Source organism: Panthera leo, chromosome E1 (assembly GCF_018350215.1).
Source record: "Panthera leo isolate Ple1 chromosome E1, P.leo_Ple1_pat1.1, whole genome shotgun sequence".
NCBI classification, from domain to species: Eukaryota; Metazoa; Chordata; class Mammalia; order Carnivora; family Felidae; genus Panthera; species Panthera leo.
The window spans coordinates 47,329,163-47,346,731 of NC_056692.1; the positions used below are offsets into that span (position 1 = coordinate 47,329,163).

Sequence of the window (17,569 nt, forward strand, 5' to 3'; positions counted from 1 at the left end):
TTCATTATCATTTAAAAAACTGATCCAACGGCCGGGGGAGCGGGGGGGGGGGGGGGGGGGGGGGGCGCCTGAGTGGCTCAGTCGGTTGGGTGACCTATTTCGGCTCAGGTCATGATCTCACAGACTGCAAGTTCCAGCCCCGTGTCAGGCTCTGTGCTGACAGCTCAGAGCCTGGAGCCTGCTTCTGATTCTGTGTCTCCCCCTCTCTCTCTGCCCCCCCCCCCTTCTTGTCCTCTGTCTGTCTCTCTCTCTCTCTCAAAAATAAATAAACATTTAAGAAATTAAAAAAAAAAAGAACTGATCCAACTGGGTAAGGAAAATCCAGGGGGAAGAATGTTCAAAACATAAGAATTTACTCCATCTCCAGGGAATAAGAAACACCCAAGGGAACAGTCTTTAAACCAGAAGGCTTAACGTTCTTGTCAGTTTGGAATAATAATGGTCGGGGACAACACAAGTCAATTCAGGTCTGTGGACAACAGCTCTGCTTCCTCCACCTTTTAAGGCAGGTGCTGACTGCCCTTGAGACAAAGTAGGACTCTTCGGCCACCTGACCCCAACTCTGCAGCAGGAAAAACCCGTTCAAGTCCCCGAAGGTTTTGCCCAACAGAACCACTTCTTGACTTTGCCCAGTGTAACTAACTAAACACCTGTTATCTGAGGAGGGCACTGGCTTGGTACGAGATAAAACCCACAGACTTTAAAAAGCCCTTTACATTGGACCTTCCTGTTTGCACAAGTACTTCATGATAATTCTAACCCATTGTAACATTCTGTTCCTCAACACCCCACGGTGCAAACTTACAAAGTGGGCACCAGAAGACACAATCTTCCAGGCAGCTAGAGAACAAACCTGGCAAAAAACCACAACTTCCAAAAATCTGTACCCAGTCACTAATTAATTTTTTTATCCTTAACCGTATGAGAGAATATTCTTCTCTAATAGTACGATTGCTCAAATAATAAGAGCAAATCTCAGAAACAGGAAGCAACATGCAGTTACATGAACACTTAACCCAAACAGAGTATTAAGCCACTCCTGGGTATCACAAGACAACTTTTTTTTTTTTTTTTAACCAAAATTGTTTTCTATCTCAGTTACGAAAACCTTCAACAAAGGCATATCATGTGTGCAACTGGTGTATCTGGTTTAACATCATCTATTTCAAGCGACCCAGATGGTTCTAAGCAGATTTAGCTAGGTGTTGAAAACAAGGCTTCATATATAAATCAAAATTAAGTTACTAGAAAAATCAATCTTGCCAGGGTCCTGCATTCCTGAGGACCTTCCTTAGTATGTTTCATGTTTCATTTCGATGTTTCACTGTAGTTTTCACATGCCAACCAAGGTGAAGTTGAGTTCATAACAAACTCAAACTCGTGACAGATTTCTGATTTCCTCTGAACCTAGGTGTGAGGGACAATAAAACATTTCAGCACCGAATGGTCAGTTATTTGGTTTCACCCCCTGAGTATCTACTCCATGATGGCATTTCGTTCATGCTTTTCAATATCTACTTATTACCAATCTAATGGGAATAGCTAAAGGAAATTAAAATGATTCCTCATAATGTACATATTCCGAAGGTATTTACGACAGTCTCTTTGAAGACCTGGGAACGAGATGGGAGATCTTCAGACGCAGCTTCATGAAGTTTCTATTTAACAAATTTATGTGCCAAAATGGCTGTAAAGTCTGATGGGCTAGAAACAGTCCTTCAGTGGGTATTAGTGTGGAAATATGATGTAAATATGAGTCAGAAAGACTCATATTTAATATTAGTCAGAAAGAATCGCCATTAGTCTCAGAAGATCAGGTGTCCAATTTGGTGCGCAATGGCTGACATGTGCTTGCTTAAAATACATAGTCTGTGGGGGCGCCTGGGGGGCTCAGTCAGTTGGGCATCTGACTTGGTTTCGGCTCAGGTCACGATCTCATGGTTTGTGGGTTCGAGCCCCCATCGGGCTTGGCACTGACAGTGCGGAACCTGCTTGGGATTCTGCCCCCCCCCCCACCTCTGCCCCTCCCTGGCTAACACGTGTGCTTTCTCTGTCTCAAAATAAGTAAGTGACCTTAAAAAACAAAACAAAAAAAAAACCCAACCAAACAAGAAAAACCCCCCAAAAACCCCACACAGTCCGTGCACAAGTAAGGGAGCACATGAAAGCAACGCTTTCAGTGCGTCAAAGGGAAAGAAATGCTTTTAAATCATGTCTGCTGGAAATCATTACGGAAACTTCTTTTCCATAAGGTCAGCCCCTATCATCCCGTTGCCCCATTTTTTTTTTTTTTTTTAAAGACTCAAATACCAGCAGCGGCTTTGTCCTTGCGGGTATTTATCGGCGCAATGATATCCAGGGATTTGAGAGAGAAATCCATTTGACAAAAATGATGGCTCTGAACCCGTGAGTGGAGACGATCCACCTGTTCCTTTTTCAGAGCTCTATCAAGTCATTCTCTTTACTAGGAAGGCAGTCAGTGCCCTGGAAAAAGTTAACACGCCACCTGCCAGGCCTGAACAGCTTACTAATCAATGACTTCTCTTCCGCAGAATCCGGTACAACGTTCGCACTTTACCTGCAAACACCATTCAGGGCTTACATTCACTGTTCAGACATCTGGACGTCCTGTCCAGGAGGAGGAGGTCTCATGCTGAATTCATTGAATCTAAGACGTTACCAGTTATAACACCAAAAAAGAAAAAAAAAGGAAAATGGTGCCAGTTATAACTGCAGAAATGCCATCAACCCCAACATGCGTTTCATTTTTAGGGTTGCTGACATGTAAAAATCAGTGGCCACCTTACACTTGACGAGATAGAGAAATGCCAGTTACAGCTGACACGTCGAGATCCTACTATGTGTAACCAGCACTATCCTGAAAGCTCTTCACGTTTAGTGCATTCAATCTTCACAAGTACCGATGAGCAGGAACTGTTATTAAACCTATTTGTGGGAGCACTAAGAGGTGAAGTAACATGCCTTCGCCAGCTAAGCCAACTGGTCTTAACCCAACTGGTGTGATTCCAGCGCGTGCAGCCCGAATCTCTCCACCATTCTGCAGCTCTCCTGTTGGTTACTATTTTGGAGCGACAGGACAGATGTCTGTCACGTCTTGCAGCCAAGATGTGCCAATCAAGATCCTCTACAGGTGAATGAGAGCCAAGGAAGGACTGGCTCCGAAACCGGAATTCCCAACTTCCTGTAAAGAAGCTACTGGACAGAGGGTCCCAGGCTCCAGCCTGTGTTCAATCCCTCCTCGACCTTGGCAAAGTGAACACAAAGGTCCCAGGGACGTGTGACTTCTCAGCTTATGTCTGGGGATGCCCCATTCTGGAAGGTGGAAAATGAGAAGAGACTACAGACATTGAAAATGCGAGAACTCAGCACTTTTGCGCTGAAGAACTCCACCAACTTCTCTGCTGGCCGATCTCTGAGAGTCTAACTCTCAAGTGGTTTTCATGAAGCGTAACTGAAGTTAAAGAGGATAAAGAATCACTGTTTATGGAGTATTTGACATGCATCTTCTCACCAAATCCTCCCAATGACTCCCTGAAGTGGGAAGGTTCAGGACAATGAAGCCCCATTGTCACGGAGTGCCTGAGCCCCGCTTTGGACTCTGTTCGGTCCAAGGCTGGTGAGTTCTCTGAATCCAGTACATCATCCTTCTAAATGGGCCTGGCCAGCTGCTAGCTTTGGGCAGACTCCTAAAGTGTCCTCATCCAAAATGCTCCGAGACCCAAAGGTTGTTGGCCACCATCTGTTGTAAGCAATCCATTCACTGAGGTACCAACAATTGGGCTCAATAAACATAAACACAAAGCTCTAGGTAAATAAACAGGAAAGCTGTGCTTTATTTTTAAGTGAAGTGCACTGTTTTCCCACAGTAATTAGGTTTTGTATGTAGGGGGAAGAAAAGCCAAGCATTTGGGAAAACGACTGCAAATCAACGGGAACTGAGAAAGGATCTCAGAAAACAGGAGAGGTTTGAGTTTCGTGGAACCGACGAGTTGGAAGAGTATTTTTTCTTCAAAACTCAAGATACAAACCTCCAGAAGAATACCAAGGATCCCATGACAAACAGCTACTACCCACCACTCAAAACGAACACGTGTAACCATTTTGTCACATTTGATTCTGAATCTGCCCCTCCTTTTCCTTTCTTTTCAAAGAAATGTTCACGTTTAAAGTTGAAATCTCTTCCCCTTCTACCTCAGGCTGCCAGTTATTGTAAACTTGTGGTGAACCTGATAAATTTTATATTTCATTTGGTATGTAAATGTATCCATAAACAGAATATGCTTAAGTGATTTTAATGGCTATCCATACTTAGGTTTGTAAACTTCTTTGGGAGATTAGTTTTTCATATGGAGTGAGGTAGGGATCTAATTTTATTTTTCCGTATGAATAGTCAATTGACTCAACTTCATTTTCTGAGAAAATGACCCAATTAATCTCCCTAATAATTTGAGTTGCTTTATCTACTATGTATCAAACTTCCCTCATCACCTTAGATCTACTCCTGTCTTTGTGCCAATACCATGCTCTTTTAATATGGTTTTGTTATCTGGTGGGATAAATCTCTTCTTGTTCTTTGTTCAAAATTTGTTCTGGTTATTTTTAGACTTTTATTCCTCATTTCAATTTTACAATTAATTTATGACAATCCTGTTGGGATTCTGAATGGCATTACAATTAATTTGGAAGTTAATTTAGAAAATGACTTACTTCTTTATTGTCTTTAGTTTGCCATCCAGGAACATGAAGCATTTATCATTTATTCACGTCTTTGTTATGTCCTTTTTTGTCTATGAAAGTTAGATTGCTCCCAGGTACTTTAAAGATGTGTTGATATTACTCATGCTATCTGACCTTATTCAGCTTTAAATGAGTTTATGAGTGATTAAATGAGCAATTACTATTTAGCATGACAAGCGATAGGGAAGGAGGCACAAATAGGGTAGTATACAAACATCTAGAGAGGCACATAGCCTGGGCTCTAACCCTTAGCAGAAGGGTATACTTAGAAGGCTAGTCTAAATCATCTTATCTGCCCTTTCAAAATTTCAGGACACATCCCATAGAGTGAAATTTCTCACAGCGAACCTAGGGTTTCTGCAGTTCAAAAAAATCTCCAATTCATAAATATCTTTTGAATGAATAGAATCAATGTTGATGCTAGTAACAATAGTTCTGATTAGGCTCATATTTCCCCCTATTTCATTAATGAAATCAGGATATCATTGGAAAGAAAGAGGACTGAAAACTTGTTTTGTGGTACAAAAAAAAGAAAAACAGGGGGGCAGGGGAGAGGGGAAAATGGGTGATGGGCATTAAGGAGGGCATTTGTTGGGATGCGCACTGGGTGTTGTATATAAATGATGAATTATGGGAATCTACCCCTAAAACCAAGAGCGCACTGTATACACTGTATGTTAGCCAACTTGACAATTTTATATATATATATATATATAGTTTTATTATATTTTATTATATATTATATATATATATAATATATATATATATAAAAATATATATAGACTCATCACCGTAGTTTGTTTATATATATATAAACAAACTACGGTGATGAGTCAAAGCATAGAAATAAAATCACATGGTATATGATTGATAAAACCCATACCACCTGGGTAAAAAAAAAAAAAAAAAGAAAGAAAAACTAAAGACTCATTGTGCAACCTTGAGTAAGTTTTTTGACATCTCATTGCAACATGTGAACAGTTCCTCAATTTTTAAAAGGCTTTTTTTAAAGAAAATAAAACCTATATAAATAAAATTTTATTTCTGGCTGTACCATGTGACAGTAAGATACATTGCATGACACTTCATTCCTGAATATGCCGGCACGTATCTCCCAAGAACAAAGAACAAGACATTTCACATATCCACAAAGCAAAGACCACAGGCAAGAAATTTAAGATTGCCTCAATACTATACCATACTATTTACCTAATATATGGTCCATATTCAAATTTCCCCAAATGTCCCAAGAATATTTTTCCTTGCCCTCTGTGCTGGCCCACCCCCTGTTAATTCAGAATCCAATCAAAGATTGGGCCTTAAATTTAGTAGCTGGATTACTTTAGTCATTAATTGAGGGCAGTTCCCCAAGTTAACGACATGTTCTTTTAAAAAGTTTTGGCTAGTCGTTTTGTAGAATGTCTTTCAATTTGGATTTGTCTGATTGTTTCCTCCTGATTGATCCAGGTTAAGCATTTCTGGCAAGAATCCACAGGTGATGTCGTGTTCTCAGTATGTCACAATGGGAGGCACATTATGTCAGTGCGTCCTATCACTGGTGATGTAAAATTTGCTTACTTGATGGTATCCAATATATTTATCTACTGTTTATAATTAATACAGAATCTTATAATGCTTTGAGACAGCGTGAATTCCTGTTCCCCAATACTGTTTCCTTCAGTGGTTTTAGCATCCATTGATGACTCTTGCTTGAGCCAATTATTACCGTAATAGCTTAAAACGGTCACCTAGACCTTGTAGTTGGTGTTGCTTTTCTAGCCCTGATTTCTGGTTTCCCAACCATGATTCAGCCTTGTCCCTTCGATTACGCTGCTTTTGACCAGTCTGGTTAATGGTCTTCCTAACCCTTAGAACTAACCACCAGGCCTTTTTGCATTTACCACAGCGTCCGTGAACCAAGCCTCGACAGAAAGCAAATATTGCTCTAAGCTATATCGACTACTACTAATGATCATGAGCAGTATGTTCTAGCTCTGAATGCAGAGGTAACACTCATTCTGAGTACAACTTTGAGAATCAGAAAGCTAGTTGGATAGATGCTACTTTTGTTCACGTGTCTTTTACATCCAGCTCTCAGATCACAAATTATACCACAAACAGCAAAGTTACCATCTTAAGGAATCAAACCTGATCTGTTTTCCATTGTCCTCAAAATGATACTGTTAGACATGGAGTGAGCAAGGACAGTGACTTTCCACGTCATGGACCACAGTGGATAATAATCCTTTGAAACCGCAAATGGGGGTATTTTGTGCAAACTTCTTTTTAGCATGTACTGTTATATTAGAGAAAATTACAGATTTCGTAGGTGGCTGGTTATAATAAGGTTAAAAAGAGAACCATAAAAGTTGAAGACATCAGAGATCACATCTAAAAATAAAGCAAATGCTTTTTACTTTCTATAAGACTCAATGAGAAGTCATTTAAGGAAAAGAAGATCAGCTTCAGAGACCTGTAAATATGGATTCTATAGTTCTCACTGGCCCCCTGCTTTGTAAATTGATTTTAGTAAATTTTGAAATCTGCAAACAAATTATTTTACTGTACATCCATCTAGGTCATCCTCTTTATGTTAAAAATATGAAAGTAATGGGGCACCTGGGTGGCTCAGTTGGTTAAGCATCTAGTTCAAGTCATGATCTCACGGTTCGTGAGTTCGAGCCCCACATTGGGCTCTGTACTGGCAGCATGGAGCATGCTTGGGATTCTCTCTCACTCCCTCTCAAAATAAATAAAATAAACTTAAAAAAATACAAAAGTAATACTAATAATGAAACAAACTTCATAATGACTACTGCAATAATAAATGTTCAAGGGGCGCCTGGGTAGCTCAGTCAGTTAAGCGTCTGATTCTTGATTTTGGCTCAGGTCATGACCTCCCTCTTGGTTTGTGAGTTCAAGGCCCCCCGCCCCTGCCGTTGGGCTCCATGTTGACAGTGCAGAGCCTGCTTGGGATTCTTTCCCTCTCCCTCTCTCTGCCCCTCCTCTGCTTGTTCTCTCTCTCTCTCTCAAAATAAACAAATAAACTTCAAAAAAAGAATCCTCGATAAACAGAGTTATCCTTATGATAAAATTCCCTCTTTGTCAGTTGGTAACTACCAGTGGAAGCTATTTGTGGTCAAGAGGAGAACTTTTCTGGCCAACTCTCCACAGCCATGCAAGATAAGCAGTCAAAGCATTGAAATGTTTACTCAGTTCTCCAAAGAAGGCACCCACCCAGGAGAAGAAACTAGATTTCTCAGTTAACTAAATGAGATAATCTAATTCCCTAAAACCAAGCACAATTTAGTGATTGAAAATGAGTCTTTTTTTTTTTTTTAAAGAGTTTATTTTTAATAATCTGGGCACCCGATGTGGGGATCGAACTCACAACTCTGAAATTAAGAGTCGCATGATCCATCAACCGAGCCAGCAAGCTGCCTCGAAAATGAGTCTTTTTTTTTCTTTTAAGTTTATTTATTTATTTTGAGAGACAGAGAGAGAGAAAAGGAGAGGGACAGAGAGGGGTGGAGAGAGAGAGAGAGAGAGAGAGAGAGAGAGAGAATCCCAAGCAGGCTCCATACTGTAAACACGGAACCCAATGTGGGGCTTGAGCTCACAAACTGTGAGATGGTGACCTGAGCCGAAATCAGGAGTGGGACGCTTCACCGACCGAGCCACCCACGCACCCCCCAAAAATGAGTCTTAACCAAGAAGAGATAATAATAATCAGAAGCTGGACTTGAAAGCCAAGGTCCTTCTCAGGACCGGGGTGTTCTCCATCCTGGAGCACTGGAACTTTCATTTTGCTGTCACTTCTCTCCCTAGATAACTTTACTCATTTGTGTCTCTGGGTCATGACCTACACACCTCTCTGAACTCCAGATTCCTATATCCAACTCCTTACCTGCTGGTTCCAGTTGTAAGTCTCAATGGCACCTCAAACTGACTGTACCTCGGGTGAAACCCCTGCACTGTTCCCCCCGATGGCAATCAGGGTCAGGAGACAAAGCTGGATATCCTGAGGTCATACTTACGCCCCCCTCCTCTAATGCATCAAGTGCAAAAGCAAGTTGGTCTGTTTCCAAAATATATCTATCCTTCCTCTCTTTATCCATTGTCACATCTCCAGCCCAAGCCACCATTATCTTTGGTCTGGATTATTACCACCGCTTGCCAGCTGTCCTCCCTCCTGCCCCCACTCTTGTTCTCCCTACCACAGTCTCCACAGAACAGCCAGAGCAAACATTTATTTTTTATTTATTTATTTATTTTTTTTTTTTAATAATTTTACTTTCTTTTTTTTTTTTAATTTTTTTTTTTTTTTTTTAACGTTTATTTATTTTTGAGACAGAGCGAGACAGAGCATGAACAGGGGAGGGGCAGAGAGAGAGGGAGACACAGAATCTGAAACAGGCTCCAGGCTCTGAGCTGTCAGCACAGAGCCCGACGCGGGGCTCGAACTCACGGACCGTGAGATCATGACCTGAGCCGAAGTCGGACGCTTAACCGACCAAGCCACCCAGGCGCCCCAGAGAGCAAACATTTAACAACATAAATGACGTACAGCAACGTGGTCTCCTAAAGTGGATTCTGGAACCGAAAAAGGACATTAGTGGGAAAACTGGTGAAATCTGAATAAAGCCCACGGTTATGAGAAACGTAGCGGGTTTACGTAAGATGTTAACATTAGGGGAAGCTGGGTAAAGGGTATATGCAAACTCTGTCCTATCTTTGCAACTTTACTGTAAATTTAAGATTATTCCAAACCAAAAAAGTTTATTTTATAAGCCCATAAATATCGTGTCTTGCCTTTGTTTAAAATACTTGCATAGCTTCCCACTGTGCTAAAATCCAAACTCTTTGCCATGGGCTCACAGGTCTTACGTCATCGAGCTTCCAATACTTTTTTTTTGTCGTTAGGTTTATTTATGTAAGTAATCCTAATGTAGGGCTTGAACTCATGACCCCGAGATCAAATGTCACATGCTCTTCTGATGAGTCAGCCAGGTGCTCCTCGATACTTAAAAAAAATTTGGGGGGGGGGTGGGCGCCTGGGTGGCTCAGTCAGTTAAGCATCCGACTTCGGCTCAGGTCATGATCTCATGGTTCATGAGTTCGAGCCCTGCATCGGACTCCTCGCTGCCAGTGTGGAGCCTGCCTGGGATTCTTTCTGCCCCTCTTTCTGCCCCTCCCCTACTCACACTTTCCCAAAAATAAATAAAAACTTAAGAGAATAAAAAACAATTTACAAATTTCATTTCTGAACAGCTACTGCTCTGGCCACTGGTTTTCTGACAGTTCCTAGAACATATCAGGCTGTGTCAGGGGCTGTGTTAGTCCCTGTGGTAGTTTACGAGGGCTGCCTTAACAAAATATCACAGATGAGTGGCTTAAACAATGCAATCCGAAGCTACAAGTCCACAATCAAGGTGTTGGCAGGTTTAATTTCCTCTGAGACCTCTCCCCTCAGCCTACAGGTCGCCATATTTTTGCTGTGTCTTTATATGGTCTTTCCTCTGGACTGACACACCCCTAGTTTTGTGTGTCCCAGTTTCCTCTTCTGTAAGGACAACGGTCAGGTTGGATAAGGGCCCACCCTAATGGCCTCGTTTAACTTCATCAACCTCTTCAAAGCCCTATCGCCAAACACAGTCACGTTCTGAGGTACTTCAACATAGGGGTCCTGGGAGGACACAATTCCGCCTACAACAGTCTCCTTTCCTGGACAACCCTTCAGACGGTTGGCTCCTTCCGTGCTCACATGTCACCTGGACCCGTCACCTCTTCCGAGAGGCATTTCCTGACCACCTGGCTTCGAGCCGAGCACCTCCCCCCACCTCTCCACCGTATTTATTGCTTTCTTTGCATTTACTACAGCTGGAATTCTTTGTTTACCTGCTTGTTCATCTGTTTTGCCCTACTCCAGGAAAGGTAGAGGCCTCGTCTGTCTTACTGCTGTCTCCTCACTGCTGGTTATAATGCCCAGCACATTAGTATCAACGCTTGTTCACTAAGAAATAGCTTACTGACAATTCGGACAAAAGCAGGGTCTTGCTAGGAAATCATTAACGGAGTTAATGCCCAGGTATGACCGTAACGGAAAAAAACCTAATATTTTCACAGCACTTTACAGTTTATGAAGTGTTTCCAGGGAAATGAACCTGTATGAATCCTCGTGATGCAAGCATTATTTACTCTCCTTTCTCGATAAAGAAACCAACACTCCGTTGCTTAAGGTCACGAGGCTGGGACTTCAATACTGATCTTTTTGTTTCACAAGGAATGACTTTGTGTTCTCTGATTATAACACAGCTGAACCAGAAACTAAATAGATTCACATACCACTTTTAGGCAACCTCCAAGGAGAGCTCTGTGAAGGACATAGACGCATTCTTCCAGGAACTAAGCTGGACATTCTTTCCACCTGATCAGAAGAGTCTTGTTGCTGAGGAATAATGGCTAAACAAGAATAAATACGGTGCCCTAAGGCCCTTTTACTGTGTGTGTGGGTGGTGCCGGTGGTTACATAAACACGCTTTTTGTAAACTGTTCTGTTTCCTGCGGTGTGAAGAAGCGAAGAAATTGGGAGAACCTGATTTCCTAAGCGTTCACAGTTGGTTTTAAATAGCGCTTAATATTTCCTTTAAAATCTATACTTCTCAGCTTGGACACACCTTAGATTCACCCGGGGGAGCTTTACAAATCCCAATGCCCAGACCCCTTTCCAGACAAATGAAATCAGACTCGTGGAGGGATGGGACAGTGGCATCAGTGAGTGCTAAAGCTTCCCCAAGTGACTTTAATGCGTGGCCACCACGGACGACCATTGGTCTAGACTTCAAATGGGGTGGGGGGAGGGGTTGCATATCTTACCCCCAAGAGAACATATCAGGTTTAATTGGAGGATGGATAGATTCTCTAAAACTGCAGACACTCCTGATGGGAGACTTTGGCATTCCTAGAGGGCTCATGTTCTATGCTTCATGTGTCTTACCTGCCTTAACCCAGTCTGCACCCAGGACCAATAAAATCAGAAACCCAGAGGGATGGAACTCAGCCATGAGCTGTTGTTCAAACTTCTCAGGTGACTCCAGTGTGCAGCTAAGGTTGAGAGCCACTGCTTTAAATGGTGCTGACTTTGTCTGGGAGAGGAAGTAAAGGCACGGCGGCTGGCTCCCCATTAACCCCACTGAGCCACTGAGTGGCTCACTGCCCACTGAGTCGCCCGGCGGCAGCTACACAGGGACTCTCCCAGACCTAGATTTATGGCCTCGGACAAACAACAGATCCCTACCCTGGCGTGGTGCTGGCCTCCCCAGCACTAATCAAAACCTAAACAAGTCTCATCATTACGCGCATAAAATAAATGGGCCTCAATTTAAGACAACTTTCCCACTGTGCCCCGGTGAATGTAATCACAATTTACGGGGTTTTCACAATCATCAATATACGCGTTTTATTTTAACAAGCAGAAGATATTTATAGCTAGTCATCCCACTACTTTTTTTTTTACTAGATAGCGGGACACGTAAAAAAAAATTACTTGCACGGTAATTGATAATGGGATGGCAACATGTACTCTATTCAATCACTCATCAATATGATTATCACTGGCGTCTTTCAATTTAATTATTGCTTCTTATCGTCTGTCATCAATTTCATTAAGTTTTTGGCAGGTAGGGGAGGAAACAGGGTACAGATAGCAATATGAAGGATGGAACGATAAGACTATACGCTCAGAAGATGCAAAGAAATACACTGAGTTTATTAAATAATTTGGCAAAGCAGTGAGACCAGAGAAATAGCCCACGACTCCGCTATTTTCTCTAGCAACTAGCTATGCCTCCCACCAACAACTCAGTACGGCTCCCCGGACAGAAAAAGGACATGTCAGCGCACACCATCTGCTGAAGGCTCTAGCTTTGAACCCCTGGACAAAGCTATCCTTTAACAGTTTAAGTATTATTACATAAATATGTATTTGTCACGTTCTGATTTTGAAGCATTAACAAGTTTTCATTTTGAATGAAAACCAATGAAGTCTTCCTTTGCCGCCTCCCTGGGACCAACCTTGAAGCAGCTGGCGACCAACAGCTGCTGTTGAATATGGAAATCGGAGGAAGGCGAACGGGCAAAGAAGTCTAATCAGGCCAGGGTTGGCCTGTCTGGTCTAAAGCAAGACCTGGGGATCTATGGAGTGGAGCCAGGCAGAGGCTGGGGTGGGAGCTTAGACAAGTTGGGCGCCATGACAGAGAGAGGAAGCCCAGGACCCCACGGGCAGTCAGCAGGCTGGGGAGGAGGCGGCAATCCAGGGGACAACAGCTGGCATTTCTCCTGGAGGCAGCAAACTGTGTTGACAAGGACTGCATGCAAGTGCCCAGGGGCTTAGCGCTTCTCTTGTGGACCGGCCCAGGTCTCCGAGGGCAAGGACAGAGGATGCTGATGCCAACCCCGGGTCCTGACTTTAGGGTGGCTAACCTGGGATTTCAAAGTCCTACCAGAGTAGTGAAAAGAACTCAGCACCTACCACAAAGGGATACGAGATAATAAAATGACAACCATGGACATTCTTCTTGACTGTTTGAATTCAGCAGAGAATAAACCAGAAGATCACGCTGGTCCTATCAACCCATGGGGATCATGGTGAGCCTGCGCATGCCCTCACACCTCTCCGAATGGCGCAGGTACAATCTGCTCATGAGGACAGAGCCATAGAGGAAAAGAGAAAGCAGGAGACTTTGTTTGTAAAGACTGAAAGATATTTGAAAACATTTCTCCCCCACCCTATTTTCAGATTGTGCTGCTTAACGCAGTGCAGGCATGTCTGCTCTGTATCCCCCGTTTCCTGATGGTCCTCAGCCACATGGAAACATCAAAAAGGTCGAGCCCATTTCAAGTACACTTAAGTGTGGAATACAGTGCAGCCATTAAAAATGATACAGGGAAGGGGCGCCTGGGTGGCTCAGCCAGTTCAGCGTCTGACCTCGGCCCAGGTCATGATCTCACGGTTCACGGGTTCGAGCCCCGCACTGGGCTCTGACAGGTCAGAGCCTGGAGCCTGCTTCAGATTCTGTGTCTTCCTCTCTCTCTGCCCCTACCCCGCTCATACTCGCTTGCTCTCTCTCTCTCTCAAAAATAAGTAAACATTAAAAAAAATTTTTTTTTAAATCATATAGGGAAGGATACATCACGACATGTTAAAAACAGTCTACTGAGTGATTCAATATTGGGGGAATTGGTCAAAAAATACATTTATTCATGGTCTGCAACATGAACATGAAGTGCTATCAGCAGTAATCTCTAAATTACAGAAAAGTTACTGGCTTTTCTTTTCCTTTTTTGGGGGGGTACCCTTTTGCATTTTCCAGGTTTTAATAACCATGTATTAATTTTCCAATCAGAAAAGTCATTATTGGGGCGCCTGAGTGGCTCAGTCAGTTAAGCATCCGACTTCGGCTCAGGTCATGATCCCTGCGGTTTGTGAGCTCGAGCCCCGCGTCGGGCTCTGTGCTGACAGCTCAGAGTCTGGAGCCTACTTTGGATTCTGTGTCTCCCTCTCTCTCTGCCCTTCCCCTCCTCACACTCTGTCTCTCTGTCTCTCTCTCAAAAATAAATAAACATTAAAAAAAAAGAGAGAGAAAAAAGTCATTATTTTACCAAGGGTTCAAGTTTAAGTACGATGTAACATTATTTTAGACATCGAGGTTTTAATGTAGTTGGCCACCACAGCACCTTTTATTTCAGGCCGCTGACAGGGATACGGTCCAAAACTTTCCCCTTGAGGTTACCAACCACCAACGGACACTAACCATTGGAGATCCTGAACTTATAGGGGGAGGGTACCCCAGCCAGTGGCATTCCTCTCTCCTCTGGAAAGTTCCAGGAATTCTGGAGAGGGCATTTGGCTGGGACAGATGGTGAGATCTATCAAGTGGTCAAATTCTGAGATCTGCTGGGTGCTGCTCTGATGTGAGTCCCTCCAACCAGGGGTGAGCAAACATTTTTCAAGTAGTAAATAGTTTAGGTTTGATGGGCCACATGAGCTCTGTTGCAATTATAAAACTCTGCTGTTGTAGCATGAAAGCAGCTTAGACGATACACAAATGAGTGAACGTGTGGTTGTGTTCCAATAAAACTTTATTGACAAAAAAGGTAGTTTGCTGACCCCTGATAAACTCCAGGTTTCTTAACTTAGTTCAGGAAGCTGAAGTGACCTGGTACAAGCCAAGTCAGTCCCTGCAAATATAGTAAATATCCCCTTGTCCGCATGTCGCATTCCGCGGTTTCAGTTACCCACGGTCACCCGTGGTCTGGAAGCAGATGAACCTCCATCGGACCTGTCACCAAAAGGTCAATAGCGGCCTAATGGTTACGTCACTGCCTACATCATTCAACTCGCTTCATCTCATCACGTATGCGTTTTATCACCTCACATCATCACAAAAAGGCTGAGAACAATCAGATATTTTGAGAGAGAGAGAGAGAGAGAGAGAGATCATATTCATATAATAAAAGTTATTATTAGCTTTAGTAAAAGCTAAAGAATATTGTTCTATTGTTCTATTTTATTACCGCGGTTGTTGATTTCTTATTTGTGCCCAATTTATAAATTAAACTTCATAATGGGTACATATATGTAAGAAAAAACCCAGTATATATACAGTTCGGTATTATCTGTGGTTTCAGGCATCCCCTGGGGGTCTTGGAATGAATTTTTCCTCTCCAGCGATGGCGGGGGACAACTGTACAGGGCTCATTACGGAATGCTGCTCTGGCAGCTCCTTCCGCTCTCAGGGCTTAGCAGTGGTGGCTCTCTACACTGAAGGAAGGGAAGCCCCTTATTGTGCTTATATTTTAAATTATTTACTCTGTTGGTTTTTGCCCCAGCTAAACTAGGAGTACCTGACGTTTGAGAATTGAGCCTGCATTTTTAATACCATGCATACAATTCATACAGTGACATATAAATAGAAGGTGCTTGATACGCCCTTGCTGAAGACTGAGTGAATAAATGAATTTCCTCCCACACCAAGCTGGTGTGAAAGGTAGTTCTTGAGTGACGCCCCTTGGGAACCACTCACGCTCTGTCCAGGCAGATTCCACCTTGAAAGGGCAAGCTGTGTTCCCCACAAAAACACCTACACCTTCTAGAAGAATTTGTTACTGCCACAGGCAGGAACTTTCTAGAAGATATTTCTAGAAGATATCAATGTAAAGAGCCATAGAGTAGGCCTGGCCAAAGCTGTTCTTTCTAAAGGGCTTCTTAGTTCTTTTCAGTGATGGTTTTCACCTGAATAAAAGATTTCAAGTTGCTGATGCTTGGGAGTCCTTAGATCTTGCCTCGTGGCACTCCGTTACCTCCACAACTTCCTGCATCCTGTTTTGCATTCCCTTGGCTGTGTCAAGGCACCACAGGGATCACCTAGTCAGGAAACTCTCTCTTGACCATTATGACCCGGTCTCAGTCTTCATCATTCTCCACAAATGCAAAACACGTAAATGACGTAGCAGAAGACGTGTAGCTTCTCGATCCAGGCTCTTCCCTGAGTGGATCCTGATGGAACCCACAGCCCAATCTCAGGGTGAGGCTCTCGACAGGTCAAAACATCCACTCCCCAAGAGAAGGCAATTCAAAATTATATTGCCCCAACAGAAAGAGGCTGGCGTAAATGCTAGGTCAGAAGATGGATTCTCAGCAATACTAAGCAACTTCATGGCTGAGATCCAGTAAGAGTCAGAATGTCCCACAAGGTAACTATTTTGCAGGAGGGGTACGCTGATTTTAATGTGGGATATGTGCGTCTATATGTAAATATAAGCATAGTCCCAAAAAAATATACAGCATGCGCACATATATTTGCTTGTATTCATTTTTCTAGGTACATGTGAACAGTCACTGAGAAGACGTATGCTCAATCCAATGACCAGAAACCGAATCCTGGAGTTCAAGGTCCCCACCGTCCCCCTCAAATGCCAGTGAAAACCACCGCAGGCCACAGAGATTTCCGCACGGAGGCCCATGGAAAGTACATAAAGATGGGAAGAAAGGCGGGACTGCAAAGTAATTCCAGGGAGCAATCCCAGGGAAATGGCCCCAGAAAGCAAATGCCAGAACTTGTCTGGGGTCCTAGGTACAGATCCTCCTGCTGGGCGCTGGGCCTGGCCACCCAAGGGGCTGTGAAAAGTGCCGCGACTCTGAGAGCCCAGCGGATGAGGGCACAGTACAAAATGGGGGTTCTACAAATGTCCACTGATGGATAAAGAAGACGTGGTGTATATATATACAATGGAGTATTACTCGGCAATCAAAAAGAATGAAATCCTGCCATTTGCGACAATTGGATGGAACTGGAGGGTATTATGCTAAGTGAAATAAGTCAGGCAGAGAAAGACAGACACCATGTTTTCACTCATGTGGAATTTGAGAAACTTAAGACACAGGGGAAGGGAAGGAAAAATAAGTTACAAACAGAGAGGGGGCAAACCATAAGAGACGCTTAAACAGAGAACAAACTCAGGCTTAATGGGGGTAGGGGGTGGGGGGGCAGGGAAAATGGGTGATGGGCATTGGGGGGGGCACCTGTTGGGATGAGCCCTGGGTGTTGTATGTAAGTGAAGAATCATGGGAATCTACCCCCCAAAACCAAGAGCACACTGTAGACACAGTATGTTAGCCAACTTGACAATAAATTATCAAAAAAACCCCAAAACCATGGGGGCTCTACTCACGCGGTCGTTGCTTCCCTTGTTGTCTTCATACTTGGTTTCTATATGAATGGAGAATTTTGGCAGAAAGGAACACTACGGG

The 17,569-nt window shown here is 43.2% G+C and overlaps 1 protein-coding gene across 13 annotated transcripts in view; it reads right to left on the reverse strand.

The window, feature by feature from the left end:
• PITPNC1 (phosphatidylinositol transfer protein cytoplasmic 1) overlaps positions 1–17,569 on the reverse strand; it is a 268,172-nt gene that overhangs the window by 74,534 nt on the left and 176,069 nt on the right. For 11 of the 13 annotated variants that reach the window (XM_042917205.1, XM_042917203.1, XM_042917209.1 and 8 more), the window contains one exon: positions 17,491–17,562. In XM_042917205.1, the coding sequence (XP_042773139.1) occupies positions 17,491–17,562 (72 nt within the window). Of the gene's footprint in view, positions 1–239; positions 1,408–14,348; positions 16,316–17,490; positions 17,563–17,569 lie in introns of those variants that run through there. The other 2 variants (XM_042917206.1, XM_042917207.1) reach the window with 2 other exon arrangements.